At 43.5% G+C, this 15,663-nt stretch overlaps 1 protein-coding gene across 1 annotated transcript; it reads left to right on the forward strand.

The window, feature by feature from the left end:
• Positions 1-593: 593 nt before the first annotated feature.
• Positions 594-6,936, forward strand: LOC130871733 (CD209 antigen-like protein C). The gene is made up of 7 exons (XM_057765312.1): positions 594-668; positions 770-856; positions 1,825-1,914; positions 2,486-2,572; positions 3,218-3,369; positions 4,078-4,187; positions 6,633-6,936. Exons 1-7 carry the CDS (start codon positions 623-625, stop codon positions 6,781-6,783), a joined length of 723 nt encoding a protein of 240 aa, XP_057621295.1. The 5' UTR covers positions 594-622; the 3' UTR covers positions 6,784-6,936.
• Positions 6,937-15,663: the final 8,727 nt, after the last annotated feature.

Consider the following 15,663-nt stretch of genomic DNA (forward strand, 5'->3'; position numbering starts at 1 on the left):
CGGACAAAAAACAACTTTGAGAAAGCATTTATTTTAGCTCACAGTTCCAAAATCTCATTCTATCATTGCGGGGAGTCCCAGCAGCAAGAGCTGGAGACAGATGGTCACATCCACAGTCAAGAGCAAATGAATCCATGGTTCCTTTCACTCAGCTGCATTTTAGTGCTTTACCCCCTCCCTGCCTAGGGAATGGTGCGGCTAATAATGGGCTGGGTCTTCCCACATCAGTTAACTTAGCTTAGTGTAGACAACCCATCACCAAGACTCAGGGTGTTCTAGATTGAGTTAAGTTCACAGTCAATCAGTACAAAACCCCTCTCCCAAGTCAGCACAAATGGACTGGAAGTGATGGCATCTTCAAAACGAGACAGCATGTCACCAGATCAGAGAGGACTGTGTTTCTAAGAACGATAGAGCTGCTGCATGCCCTTCCATTCCAGAAATGGTAGTTACATGGAATGGTGTGTCAGAGGTTCAGCCACCTCCCTCTAGCATCTTCCTGTCTCACAGTTCCTTGTTTCACTTCCTGACTCGGAATAGATTCAAGGAGTGAGTAACAGTGCATGGTAAATAGATGTTATTGTCCCCATCCGTCGCCAGCACAGTAGGACATCAGTGAAACATGAATGACTCCGAGGACGGGAGGGTGCAGCAGCTGTGCTCCCTGGGTAAGAATAGTTCTAGATTCTGGGGACTTAGAGAGGGGTCTCAGTGGGGCCACCTCGAGTCTCAGTTTGCCAAGGATGTGACTGATGCTCTGTCCACTCAGATGAGGAACACCTGATAACCAGCGGCACCAGATACTCCATCAAAGGCTTCAGATTCGAACCACCCTATGTCCTCAAAAGAGCTGCAGGTAAAAGGAGAAGGGAAAAGACAGGTTTCTTCAGCCATCTGTGTCCTGGGGAGGGGGAGAATGGAAATCTGGATCTCTAAGACTGAGAAAAGAGGAAGATGGAGACTGGACCTCTAGGTAGTGTGGAGGTATGGGCTAAGGACTGGACTCCTGGTTTCTATAGGGTGGAGGCTGAGGATGGCACTCGAGTTTTAGGGAAAGGAACACTGTGTGTGCTGTGGAGTTGGAGGCTGAAAACTCTTCTTCTCAGTCCAGTAGAGGGGACTCACAACTGGATCCTGAGGTGTAGAGCCTGAGGGCTGGACTTCTGGGGTCCTGTAGAAGCAGAGGCTAGAACTAGACTCCTCCCTTCTACTAAGCAAAGATTGTGTCTTCTGCAAGTGGAAGCTGAGTTTTTAGAGTCCTGAGTCTTTGGGTGGCTATCTGGGAGACTCAACTCCGGGGTCCGAGGCAGACAGAGGCTCATATGCGCCCTGAAATATTCAAGGATGCAAACCTGGGTTCTTAAATGCTGGTGTGGTTGAGTCTAAAGGGACTGAACTATATTCTGAAGAAATTTGTCCTCCTGGGTCTTTGAAAGGTAGAACATGCGACTCTGGACTCTGGGGCCCTGGGGGTGATGACAGCTGAAAACCTAGAGTGGTGAGGGTGAGTCTGGGCATTGAACTCCTGGACATTCTGGGCATTCTTCAGAGACAGTGGAGAGGAATTAAAGTTCTGGGATTCTAGAGAGATAGACACAGGTTTTTAGAATCTTGAGTCCTAGAAAGAAGGAAAATGAGGACTGGACTATTCAATTATGGAATGGTTGACTTAGAAAAGAATCTTGTATCTTAGGGAAGTGAAAGCTGAAACACAGGCACAATGGCTCCCGGGGCAGTGGAAGCCATAGTCCTGGGAAGAGGACGCTGGTGTCATAGCGAGTCAGGGACACTGCTGTGATGGAACTCACACCTTCTCTCCTGCAGGGCACCTGTGCCATGGCCACATCCCCGTTGTGCTGCAGCTGCTATGCCTCACACTCTCTGCTGTTCTCCTTCTGGCTGTCCTCATCAAAGGTCAGGCAGGAATGGGGGATGGGGGAGGTAGGGTAACGGTTAGGGACTTCTCAGAGCTCTTCTCCTCTCTAGAGTAGAAGAGGGTCCGGGCTCCACTTACCCTGGCCATTCAGTCTCCTCTGAATATCAGATTTCCTCATCCTCAAGAGATATTAAACCAGCAGCTAGATAGCCTCCTGGTTAAAAGCACTTGTCAAAGAAACATGAGGACCTGAGAGTTTGGATCCCAGAACACATGTGAAGCAGGACATGGTAAGGCATGTTTCTGTAACCCTGGAAGCTGGTAGGCCAGCTAATCTGATTTACATGGTGGTGAATAAGAGACCCCATATCAAACAAAGTGGAAGGTGAAGACTAACACCCGGAGTTGTCTATCCTCTGGCTCCTCAGGTGTGTGACAGCATGTCCCCAGTCACACATGCGCGTGCACACGCACACCCCCCTGCAATTGTAAAGAGAGGCATTAAACAAGATACTTGTTTGTTTGTTTGTTTAAATCTCCCTGGGGAATGAGTGCAGGCCATGACTTATAAAGTGTTTAATAATTGCAGACTTTTTTTTCTTGTCACAGTCTCCAGTATTGCCAACACCCAGGGACAAGAACAGGCAAAGAAGGAGAAGGTTTACAAGGAGATGAGCCAACTGAAGCCTCAAATAAGTGAGTGACTGGAAGGCAAAAGGCCCTGGGCACTCAAAGGGTCTCCATGGTACATGGCTTGGCTTCAGCCACCATCCACTTCTGAGCCTCCACGTCTTCTCATTTGATTCGATAACTTTATAAAAAGGAGATGATGAGCGGGTGGCAGTATTGCTCAGCAGTTAAAACCACTTGCCATCAAACCTGATGACTTAAGTTTGGTTCCTGGGACTCCTAAGATGGAAGGAGAGAACTCACTCCCTGAAGTTGTCATCTGCCCTCCACGTCCATGCCATGGCATGGGCATGACTACACACACACACACACACACACACACACACACACACACACTAGTTAATTTATTCACTGGTTGGTTGAAATTAGGGTCAATGGAAGTTAGTACTTAAAAAGAACAGTGAACATGACTGAAATTCAGTTAGCCAATCTCCAAAGGTCTGTGCTGAGCTCTAAGTTCATACTTCTCCCAGGCTTGAGGGGAAGCCAGGACTTCCAGGTTCTCTCTTGGTGAGGTAAATTCTCAGAGAGTAGAGAGGAATGGCAGCCCAGGATGCTGTGTCTGAGGAGATCCTGCAGGGCTTGAAGGCTGGGTGGGCATGGAAATGGGCATCCAAGCACATGCCCATCCTGACCAATCTCCCCCAACAGACCACCTGTGCCGCCCCTGCCGCTGGGACTGGACCCTCTTCCAAGGAAACTGTTACTACTTCTCTAAGTTCCAGCAGAACTGGCATGATTCTGTCACCGCCTGTAGGGAAGTAGGAGCCCAACTAGTGGTTATCAAAAGTGATGAGGAGCAGGTATGTCTGGTAGGATCCAAACAGCTCTGGTGCATGTGTCTGACTGACCACAGGCATGTGAGGAGATACAAGTTTGCTAGTTTGGATTATGGGTGAGCGCTGCTTACTCCACTTGGGAAAGGAAGAGCAGAAAGAAAAATGTCCCAAACACCATGTTTCATACACACAACCCACCACAACCACCACCATCGTACAGTGTCTAAATATGAGTGGGTGCTTTGGGTAACACAAAATGCAAGTGGCTTCTGTTGGTACACTGGGAAGCACTGAATGACTTCCTTTACTGAACTTTAAAGGAAAGTCCAGTGTCTACCATTTGCCAACTCCCCTGTTGTAAATGTTGCCATACTGACCGAATTCATGTTACCAATGGGTCATCCCGCAATGCGGAGCTCAAAAGAGATCATATGCAAGATCAGAAATGAAGAACTGGCACAAGCTGGCTTTAGCCTTTGTACCTTGTGGTAAGTTAATCCATCTGAGCATGCTCAGAACTCATAAGACAGGCAGGCAGGCGATATTAGCACGTACCATGAAAGGCAACTCAGAACAAACAGGATACAGAGGTGGGAATCCTGAGACCTGTGGGACCCTGGAAAGATGAATATCAGACTGCAAGCAGAACTTCCTGCTTAGAGTTGGGGCAGGAAAACAATAGGGAGACTACATGGTCAGTAGCCTCTAGCTGACTACCTCTCTGCCCTCCAGGGCTTCCTGCAGGGGATGTCTAAAGAGAAAGGCTATGCCTGGATGGGTCTGTCAGACCTGAAGCATGAAGGCATGTGGCACTGGCTGGATGGTTCACATTTGCTGTTCAGGCAAGTCTGGGAAAGAGGAATAGCTTATAGCATTGGGTGGTGTGTTACTTACTTCTGTCGCTGTGATAAGGATGGCTTAAGAGGGAAAGGATTTTCCTGGCTCAGAGATCCAGGGGACATATTCATGGTGGGTGTGGCATGGCAGTAGGAGTTGGAGGTGGCTGGTCATATGGCAATGGCAGTCAGGAAGCTGAGAGGAAACAAGTGGTCAGGCTGTAAGAGCTTGAGGCCCACGCCAGTGATCTGCTTCCCCCAGTGCCTGAAGGTTCTACAACCTTCTCAGACAATGCCAGCTGGGGGCTGGGTGTTCAAACACTGAGCCTGCGGGAGACATTTCACACTCAAACCACAATGGCACCAGCAAATGCTGGCTAGAGTTCTCTTTTGGATATGTCTCCGTACCCTAGCCCTCTTGGCATAAAAGACATAATTCATGAAGGAAGAAACTCTTCATAACCATGTGCTAATAAGATGCCAAGTGCATCTTATCCACCAGCAGATATGGAGGAGGAGGTCTGTGGTCTGCATGAGGCATTTAAATGAATATATTAACAGAAAATCTATAGGATAGTGAGTTTTTGTTGCTATAACTAAATGCCTGATAAAATGAATGTAAGGAATGATTGATTTAGCTCAGAGTTTGAGGGAACAGTTCACCATAATGGTGAAGGCATGCTTGCAGGAGCTTCGGGAAACTAGTTCTATAACACCCATAGTCAGAAAGCGAGTGTGGGGGGGAGATATGAATGCTGGTTAAAAACAAACAAGCAAAACAAAACCAACCCCAGAATACTTTCTCCGCTATGTGTACACACATGTGTGGGGCAGGGGCATGGACACAAGTGTGGGGTAGGTGCATGTGCATATCTGTGGGGTTGTTGCACATGTACATGTGGGGGGGGCATTGAAGACATTGAAGTCTTATTCTGGTGCCCGTGGGAATGAATAACTAATGTCGAATACCAGGCTTTAGACTGGCCAGTGTGACGTGTCCATGGGTTCAGGGGCATAGATGCTGTTCCTCGATTTTGGCCTGAGTAGGGTATATAGGAGCTGAATGTACCGAATCTTGGGGATGGAGATAGTTAAATCTGTGGAATTTGAGTTGGTTGGTTATATTTGAAGAAGAAACCTTCAGTAAAACGACCCTCTTCAAACAAAAAAAGATCACAAGGATCATGGGCCAAGGTCAAAGGACTTGGGTCCTCATTGACCCAGAACAAGTCATATCTGCTGCAATGCACGTGGGGCAGAAGTGAAAGCATCCCATTCCAATTACAGAAACATTTTGAGGGGCAGGCAATGGATGAGTTGATAAACTGCTTGTTGTGTGATCTAGTTTCGTTTCTGTTGCTATGATAAAACACCAACTAAAGCAAGTTAGGGGAGAAATGGTTTAGTTCACCTTTTATAATCTGAGGTTCCAGTCTGTCATTGGGAGAAGCTGAGGCAGTTACTGACATCACATCCATAGTTGAGATGAAAAAGAGATGAAAGCGTACATGCTCACGTGCGTGCTGGATTTCTCCACTCTTACACAGTTCAGGGCCCCTGCCTAGGTAGTGGTGCTGCTCACAGTGGGCTGGATCTTCCCACATCTCTTAACATAATTTAGAAAATCCTCCACAGACACTGCCACAGACCAGTCCAATATAGACAATCCCTAAGACTGTCTTTGTAGGTGACTTTAAGTTGTATCAAGTTGACAGTGATAACTCACCATCATACAATACAAGCATGAGGACCTGAGTTCTATCCTCTGAAACCATATAAGAAAGCCAAGTGTTTTGGCATGGGCTTGTCATCTCAGCACTGGAAAGCCAGAAACAATAGATCCCTGATGCTCATTAAACAGACAGTTTAGCTGAATTAGTGAACTCTAGGCCAGTGAGAGACCATGCCTCTAAAATCAAGGTGGAAAGTGATTAAAGATGCCTGGGGTTGACCTATGGCCTCTACATATACAACCATAAATGTGTACATGTTTCTGCACATAAACACACATACACACACACAAATAAGCTCACACAAAGGAGAGATGAGGAGGGGGAAACATAGTTGATAAAGAGGACGTGGAACTAATTCTCATACTTTTATGGGTATTGGTCAAGGAAATTTATGAACGAATAGCATTTAATTGGGGTTCATGGCTCCAGGGAGTTAGAGTTCCTGAACATCATGCCAGGGAGCCTGGCGGCAGGAAAGCAGGCATGGTGCTGAAGAAGCAGCTAATACTCCACACCTCAATCCATAAGCACAAGACAGAGAAAGCTAAGTAGGAAAGTTGTGAACTTTTAAAACCGCAAAGCCCACCCCCAATGACACTCCCTCCTCCAACATGGCCACATCTAATCCTTGCCCGACAGTTCCACCTACTGGAGACCAAGCATTCAAATATGTGAGCCGTGGGAGCCAGTCTCATTCAAACCTCAATTGGTTTTGCAGTTTCATGAAATATTGGAACAAAGGAGAGCCCAACAATGAAGGAGAAGAAGACTGTGCAGAATTCAGAGATGACGGCTGGAATGATGCTCCATGTGCAGTGGAGAAATACTGGATCTGCAAGAAGTCTGCTATGTCCTGCACCAAAAACTGATGTCTCATCTGTCTGTAGCACCTGTTGCCAAAATGACCCTGCGGGGTGACTGAACTTAACCCACAAACCCCACAATGTATGCCAGTTCCTTCCCCTGTGAACATGAAGGACTTAATTGCAGCTGTTTCCTTGTTTGCCCTCCCCTCTGTGCCTCTGTGTGTGTGTGTGTGTGTGTGTGTGTGTGTGTGTGTGTGTTCATACCAAGGGTCACCTTTGTCCTCCATCTTGGTTTTTTTTTTGAAACAGGGTCTCATTTTTACCTTGAGACCACCATGAGGCTATGTTTTGGCAGTAAGGGGAGTCTGATTGTTATGGCAGTGGAAAGGTACAGACATACTCTCTCTTCTGGTCAAGTTCCAGCAATAATAGACTACAACATGGAATTGCAAGCTAAATAAACCCTTCCTCCTCTAAACACTTTTGTTGGAGTAGTTTATCACAGCAACAGGAAAATTAATTAAGACCAAGCATCTCTCACTGACTCTGGAATTTGTCACGTAGGCCGTGTAAACTGCATAAGGCTGGCCAGGGCCACAGCCACCCTCCTATCTCCAGGTCTGGGATCACAAGCATGAACTACCATGCCTAGCTTTTTTCATGAGCTCTGAGGATTGAACTTGACTCCTTATGCTCACATGGCAAACACTTTACCAGCTAAGCAGTATCCCCAGCCTGAGGATTTGGGTCTTTACAGAATTCATGATGTGTAAGCATTTTCTCCCATCTGTGAGCTTCTTTTTATTCTTCTTCCTGATTTCAAGGAGAATACTGATTAATTTTTTTCAAATATGAATGAAGCTCACCATGGTTTCTGTGAGGGGGGTTGATACATGTGTGGACCTGTGTGTGCGAGTGCACATACCCGTGCACGTGCATGTGGAGACCAGCATTCCCCCTACCATGGCCTGCTTTACTCCTTTGGAGCAAGGTCTCCTCTGACTAAACATAGAACACCTCCTTTTCAGCTAGACTGGCAGCCAAGATGTCCAGCAATCCTCCTGTCTCCACTCCCATCCCAGCACTGGTATTAGATGGTCACACCCAGTTTCCTAGTTAATGTCAGCTGTCAGTGGGTTACAAAAAGAGAAGAAGGAGATAAAGTTGAGAAAGTCCAGGAGGAGTTGTGGAAGGGATAGGAGTGTGGATATGATCTAAATATATTGCACATGTTTAAGAAATTACCGAAGAACAAATTGAAGACTGACTGTTTGTTCAGGATGTATGTACATGGAGAAACACAGCATCTCACCTCAGTCAGGGCATTGAGCTTTGCTTCCTTGTCTATAAGTCACTCAGGAGCGTGGACTCCCAATAGAAAGTCAGGATAAGAACAGCACTGGGAGACAGGTTGCAGTGAGATGGCTCAGTGGGTAAAGAGCTTGCCTTGGAAGGCTGAAGGCCTGAATTTGATTCTTGGAACTCACATAAAGGTAGAAAGTGAGAACTAACTCCACAAAGCTATCTTCTGACCTTTGAGTGCATGCTGTGGTGCCCTCGACACTCTAGCAACAATAGCAGTAGTAGTGGTGGCAATAAAGAATGGCAATAGACCTGGGGGTCTTTTATTCATCCCAGGTAAGGAAACAGTAATGATTCTTGGATTACTGATAGGAATATAAGAGGCTCAAAGGTATCTTGACATTTTTTCATTTAAATTAGCATACTAGATATTAGAAATTTTCTAACAGAATAAGTTTTACAAGATACTTTCCAGGGAAGCCACTGCTCTCTTCTGACCTCCATGGGCACCAGGCAGCTCTCCCTTAGCTAAATTCTACATTGTGTGATTTAATGTCTTCTAGGCAAATCTATTGGTAAATTCTTTATAACATCAATCACTTCAAGTTTCTTTTACATCATTCTCACCTGTTAAAGCTATTAAAAATTTGTGCCATAGGAAACTGAATACTCAGGGTCCTCCTGTTTTATCACCACACTGACTCCAAGATCAGAACCTTTTGTAGCTTCTCAGCCTCTCTCCAAGTGGTGATTAAACTGTGCCAAACAGCTCAGAATGCATGGTCTGAATGACCATCATAATACAGTCAAAAGGAAGGGTCCTGCTAGAAACATTAACTAAACTTTTTAATCCCAGAAGTCATTCCAAAAATACCAGGAGCTCTCTAGGACTTCCCTTTCCTTTGGCTGTTTCACCATGTTTCTAACCATTACTGACTTACTAGCATAGTAACAGCCCTCTTCCTTCAAACCGGCACATAATCCTTGCTCCAGGGTTTCAAGGCTCTATTCAACTTCAAAAAATATATATCATCTACAAGAACCACCTATTATTTGGGTTGGTATCCAGGCATAGCTTTTTAAAGTTTTCAGATAAATTATTTGGAAACCTATTATTTCTAGATATATCAGAGTTAATAAAATTCTTCATATCAGAGTCCAATTCTTAGGAGCCATCACTTCTAGCCCTATAGAAAGCATTATGACAACCATTACCATGAGTCAAAAGGGAGGAAGAACTATCATGATCTGTAGTATGAGCCTTCTTGTTCATTTCCCAGCCACCCAGACTCCCAAAATAATCACACAGTAACTATATTATTTAAATCACTGTTTGGAATATTAGCTCTAACTTCTTATTGGCTAGCTCTTACATATTAATTTAACCCATCTCCATTAATCTGTGTATCACCATGAGGCTGTGGCTTACTGGGTAAAGATCCAGCATCTGTCTCTGGCAGGGCTACATGGCTTCTCCTTCACTCCATCTTCTTTCTCCTCGCATTCAGTTTAGTTTTCCCTGCCTACCCTATTCTGCCTTGTGCAGGCCTAAGACCAATGGTATTCGCAGCATATAGAGGAGAATCCCACATCAATGATCCCCATCTCCAAATGTCCCCTGCTGAACTCCTCAACCCTCTGTGGTGATTAGACCTGTTGGCATCCAGGTTTACAAATTGAGCAGGGTTCAAAAGCTGGTCTCTGCATCTCTGAAAAGTGACTCATATAGGCTAGTCTAAGTGGACTTTCAAAGTCCTGGTCTCCTTATATGGAGGGAGGAAGTTTCTCTGATCTTGTCTACACAACAGAAGACAAACCAGGAGACTCTAGTAGTCTTATTTCCTGTGTACACTTGACCCGTATGCATGCAAATTTACTGATGGGGTCCATGTCCCTTTCAATGAAGAGGTTGTCCTTGAGCCTGGAGAAGTCCTGCCATGTAAGTGTACAAGTTATTGAACATTTAATTCTCCATAACTAACTTTTTATATATTCCTTTTTTATTTTATTTATATTTTATTTATTTATTAACAATTTCTGCCTCCTCCCCGCCATCGCCTCCCATTTCCCTCCCCCTCCCCCAATCATGTCCCCCTCCCTCGTTAGCCCAAAGAACAATCAGGGTTCCCTGCCCTGTGCGAAGACCAAGGACTACCCACCTACATTGAGGTCTAGTAAGGTGAGCATCCAAACTGCCTAGGATCCCACAAAGCCAGTACGTGCAGTAGGATCAAAAACCCATTGCCATTGTTCTTGACTTCTCAGTAGTCCTCAATGTCTGCTATGTTCTGCGAGTCCGGTTTTATCCCATGCTTTTTCAGACCCGGGCCAGCTGGCCTTGGTAAGTTCCCGATAGAACATCCCCATTGTCTCAGTGTGTGGGTGCACCCCTCGTGGTCCTGAGTTCCTTGCTCGTGCTCTCTCTCCTTCTGCTCCTGATTTGGACCTTGAGATTTCAGTCCAGTGCTCCAATGTGGGTCTCTGTCTCTGTCTCCTTTCATCCCCTGATGAAGGTTAATATTCAGGAGGATGACTATATATTTTTCTTTGGGTTTACCTTCTTATTTAGGTTCTCTAGGATCACGAATTAAAGGCTCAATGTCCTTTATTTATGGCTAGAAACCAAATATGAATGGGTACATCCCATGTTCCTCTTTTTGGGTCTGGCTTACCTCACTCAGGATAGTGTTTTCTATTTCCGTCCATTTGTATGCAAAATTTAAGAAGTCATTGTTTTTTACTGCTGAGTAGTACTCTAATATGTATATACTCCATACTTTCTTCATCCATTCTTCCATTGAAGGGCATCTAGGTTGTTTCCAGGTTCTGGCTATTACAAACAACGCTGCTATGAACATAGTTGAGCATATACTTTTGTTGTATGATAGGGCATCTCTTGGGAATATTCCCAAGAGTGGTATTGCTGGGTCCAGGGGTAGGTTGATCCCGCATTTCCTGAGAAACCACCACACTGCTCTCCAAAGTGATTGCACAAGTTTGCATTCCCACCAGCAATGGATGAGTGTACCCCTTACTCCACAACCTCTCCAGCAAAGGCTATCATTGGTGTTTATTTTAGCCATTCTGACAGGTGTAAGATGGTATCTTAAAGTTGTCTTGATTTGCATTTCCCTGATCGCTAAGGAAGTTGAGCATGATCTTAAGTGTCTTTTGGCCATTTGAAATTCTTCTGTTGATAATTTTCTGTTCAGCTCAGTGCCCCATTTTATAATTGGGTTGATTAGCCCTTTACGGTCTAGTTTTTTGAGTTCTTCATATATTTTGGAGATCAGAACTTTGTCAGTTGCAGGGTTGGTGAATATCTTCTCCCAGTCAGTGGGTTGCCTTTTTGTCTTAGTGACAGTGTCCTTTGCTTTAGAGAAGCTTCTCAGTCTCAGGAGGTCCCATTTATTCAATGTTGCCCTTAGTGTCTGTGCTGCTGGGGTTATATGTAGGAAGTGGTCTCCTGTGCCCATGTGTTGTAAAGTACTTCCCACTTTCTCTTCAATCAGGTTTAGTGTGTTCCGACTGATATTGAGGTCTTTAATGCATTTGGACTTGATTTTTGTGCATGGTGATAGATATGGATCTATTTTCATTCTTCTACAGATTGACCTCCAGTTTTGCCAGCACAATTTGTTGAAGATGTTCTCTTTTTTCCATTGTATACTTTTAACTCCTTTATCGAAAATCAGGTGTTCATAGGTTTGTGGGAAAAAGTCAGGGTCTTCTATTCAATTCCAATGGTCGACTTCTCTGTTTTTATGTGAGTACCAAGCTGTTTTCAATACTGTAGCTCTGTAATAGAGTTTGAAGTCAGGGATGGTAATGCCTCCAGACAGTCCTTTATTGTATAAGATTGTTTTGGCTATTCTGGGTTTTTTGTTTTTCCATATAAAGTTGATTATTGTCTTCTCCAGATCTGTAAAGAATTTTGATGGGATATTGATGGGGATTGCATTGAATCTATAGATTGCTTTTGGTAGAATTGCCATTTTTACTATGTTGTTCCTCCCAATCCAAGACCAAGGGAGATCCTTCAATATTCTGGTGTCCTCTTCAATTTCTTTCTTCAAAGACTTAAAATTTTTGTCAAATAGATCTTTCACTTCCTTGGTCAGAGTTACCCCAAGATATTTTATGCTATTTGTGGCTATCGTGAAAGGTGATGCTTCTCTGATTTCCCTCTCTGCTTCCTTATCCTTAGTGTATAGGAAGGCAACTGATGTTTTGGAGTTGATCTTGTATCCTGCCACATTCCCAAAGATGTTTATCAGCTGTAGGAGTTCTTTGGTAGAGTTTTTGGGGTCGCTTATGTCTACTATCATATCATCTGCAAATAACGAAAGCTTAACTTCTTCCTTTTCAATACGAATCCCCTTAATCTCCTTATGTTGTCTTATTGCTATTGCTAGAACATCAAGCACAATATTGAAGAAGTATGGAGAGAGTGGACAGCCTTGTCGTGTTCTTGATTTTAGTGGGATGGCTTTGAATTTTTCTCCGTTTAAATTAATGTTAGATGTTGGCTTGCTGTAAATAGCTTTTATTATATTTAGGTATGACCCTTGTATCCCTAATCTCTCCAAGACCTTTATCATAAAGAGTTGTTGAATTTTGTCAAATACTTTTTCAGCATCTAATGGAATGATCATATGGTTTTTTTCTTTCAGTTTATTTATATGGTGGATTACATTGAGAGATTTGCGTATGTTGAACCAGCCCTGCATCTCTGGGATGAAGCCTACTTGATCATAATGGATAATTTTTCTAATGTGTTCTTGGATTCGGTTTGCCAGTATTTTATTGAGAATTTTTGCGTCGATGTTCATGAGTGAGATAGGCCTGTAATTCTCTTTCTTGGTTGGGTCTTTGTGTGGTTTGGTATCAGGGTAACTGTAGCTTCATAAAAGGAAGTATAGGTATTAGCTCTTCTTGGAAGTTCTGGTAGAATTCTGCATTGAAACCATCTGGTCCTGGGCTTTTTTTGGAAGGGAGATTTTTGATTACAGTTTCTAATTCTTTGCGACTAACAGGTCTATTTAGATCGTTCACCTGGTCTTAGTTTAACTTTGGGATATGGTACTTATCTAAAAAAAATGTCCATTTCTTTTACATTTTCCAGTTTTGTGACATACAGGCTTTTGTAGTAAGATCTAACGATTCTCTGAATTTCCTCTGTGTCTGTGGTTATGTCCCCCTTTTTATTTCTGATCTTATTTATTTGTGTGTTGTCTTTCTGTCATTTAATCAGTTTGGATAGGGGTTTGTCGATCTTGTTGATTTTCTCCAAGAACCAACTTTTTGTTTCATTGATTCTTTGGACTGTTTTCTGTGTTTCTATTTTGTTGATTTCAGCCCTCAGTTTGATTATTTCCAGTCTTCTACTCCTCCTGGGTGTGTCTGCTTCTTTTTTTTTCTAGAGCTTTCAGGTGGGCTGTTATGTCCCCAATGTATGCTTTCTCCATTTTCTTTTTTTTCTTTTTTTTTTTTTTACTTATTTATTTATTTTTATTCTTTTTTAATTAAAATTTCCACCTGCTCCCCATTTCCCATTTCCCTCCCCTCCTCCCAAATATTGCCCTCCCCCCACTTCCCTCCCCCTATCCCCACTCCTCTTCTCCTCCCCCCCACTCCATTCCCCCTCCCTCTCGATACTGAAGAGCAGTCCAAATTCCCTGCCCTGTGGGAAGACCAAGGTCCTTCTATCTACGTCCAGAAAGGTGAGCGTCCAAACAGGCTAAGCTCCCACAAAGCCAGTTCATGTATTAGGATCGAAACCTAGTGCCATTGTCCTTGGCTTCTCATCAGTCTTCATTGACCGCCATGCTCAGAGAGTCCGGAATCAACCCATGCTTATTCAGTCCCAGACCAGCTGGCCTTGGTGGGCTCCCAATAAATCAGTTCCACTGTCACAGTGGGTGGGTGCATCCCTCGTGGTCCTGATTTTTTGCTCATGTTCTCCCTCCTTCTGCTCCTCATTTGGACCTTAAGAGCTCAGACCGTTGCTCCAAATTGAGACTCTGTCTCTACCTCGATCCATCGCCAGATGAAGGTTCTAAGGTGATATGCAAGATATTCATCAGTATAGGATAGGGTCATTTCAGGTTCCCTCTCCTTAGTTGCCCAAGGTACCAGCTGGGGACATATTCCTGGACACCTGCGAACCCCTCAAGAGTCAAGTCTCTTGCCAACCCTAAGATGGCTCCCTTAGATAGGATATATACTTCGCTGCTCCCGTATCCATCCTTCCTATATCCCAACCATCCCAATCCTCCGAGCTCCTCCCATCCTCCCCTTCTCATATTTCTCATCCCATTTCCCCTTTGCCCCATGCCACCTCACCCGCAAGTTCCCAGTTTTTGCCCTGCAATCTTGTCTACTTCCCCCTCTCCATGCGGATGACTATATGATTTTCTTTGGGTTCACTTTCTTATTTAGCTTCTATAGGATCACACATTATATGCTTAATGTCTTTTATTTTATGGCTAGAAACCGATTATGAGTGAGTACATCCCATGTTCCTCTTTTTGAGTCTGGGATACCTCACTCAGGATAGTGTTTTCTATTTCCATCCATTTGCACGCAAAATTCGAGAAGTCATTGTTTTTTACTGCTGAGTAGTACTCTAATATGTATATATTCCACACTTTCTTCATCCATTCCTCCATTGAAGGGCATCTAGGTTGTTTCCAGGTTTTGGCTATTACAAACAATGCTGCTATGAACATAGTTGAACAGATACTGCAAATAACGAAAGCTTAACTTCTTCCTTTTCAATACGAATCCCCTTAATCTCCTTATGTTGTCTTATTGCTATTGCTAGAACATCAAGCACAATATTGAAGAAGTATGGAGAGAGTGGACAGCCTTGTCGTGTTCTTGATTTTAGTGGGATGGCTTTGAATTTTTCTCCGTTTAAATTAATGTTAGATGTTGGCTTGCTGTAAATAGCTTTTATTATATTTAGGTATGACCCTTGTATCCCTAATCTCTCCAAGACCTTTATCATAAAGAGTTGTTGAATTTTGTCAAATACTTTTTCAGCATCTAATGGAATGATCATATGGTTTTTTTCTTTCAGTTTATTTATATGGTGGATTACATTGAGAGATTTGCGTATGTTGAACCAGCCCTGCATCTCTGGGATGAAGCCTACTTGATCATAATGGATAATTTTTCTAATGTGTTCTTGGATTCGGTTTGCTAGTATTTTATTGAGAATTTTTGTGTCGATGTTCATGAGTGAGATAGGCCTGTAATTCTCTTTCTTGGTTGGGTCTTTGTGTGGTTTTGGTATCAGGGTAACTGTAGCTTCATAAAAGGAATTAGGCAATGACTCTTCTGTTTCTATATTGTGAAATACATTAAGGAGTATAGGTATTAGCTCTTCTTGGAAGTTCTGGTAGAATTCTGCATTGAAACCATCTGGTCCTGGGCTTTTTTTGGAAGGGAGATTTTTTGATAACACTTTCTAATTCTTCACGACTAACGGGTCTATTTAGATTGTTCACCTGGTCTTGGTTTATCTTTCGTATATGGTACTTATCTAAAAAAAATGTCCATTTCTTTTGCATTTTCCAGTTTTGTGACATACAGGCTTTTGTAGTAAGATCTAACGATTCTCTGAATTTCTTCTGT

Source organism: Chionomys nivalis, chromosome 3 (assembly GCF_950005125.1).
Source record: "Chionomys nivalis chromosome 3, mChiNiv1.1, whole genome shotgun sequence".
NCBI classification, from domain to species: domain Eukaryota; kingdom Metazoa; phylum Chordata; class Mammalia; order Rodentia; family Cricetidae; genus Chionomys; species Chionomys nivalis.

Excerpts from the sequence above, each read along its gene's own strand:
- LOC130871733 (XM_057765312.1), top strand. The coding sequence starts at position 623 with ATGAATGACTCCGAGGACGGGAGGGTGCAGCAGCTGTGCTCCCTGG. Across the intron at positions 2,573-3,217 it reads CCAACTGAAGCCTCAAATAA|ACCACCTGTGCCGCCCCTGC; the intron begins GTGAGTGACTGG and ends CTCCCCCAACAG. Across the intron at positions 3,370-4,077 it reads TCAAAAGTGATGAGGAGCAG|GGCTTCCTGCAGGGGATGTC; the intron begins GTATGTCTGGTA and ends TCTGCCCTCCAG.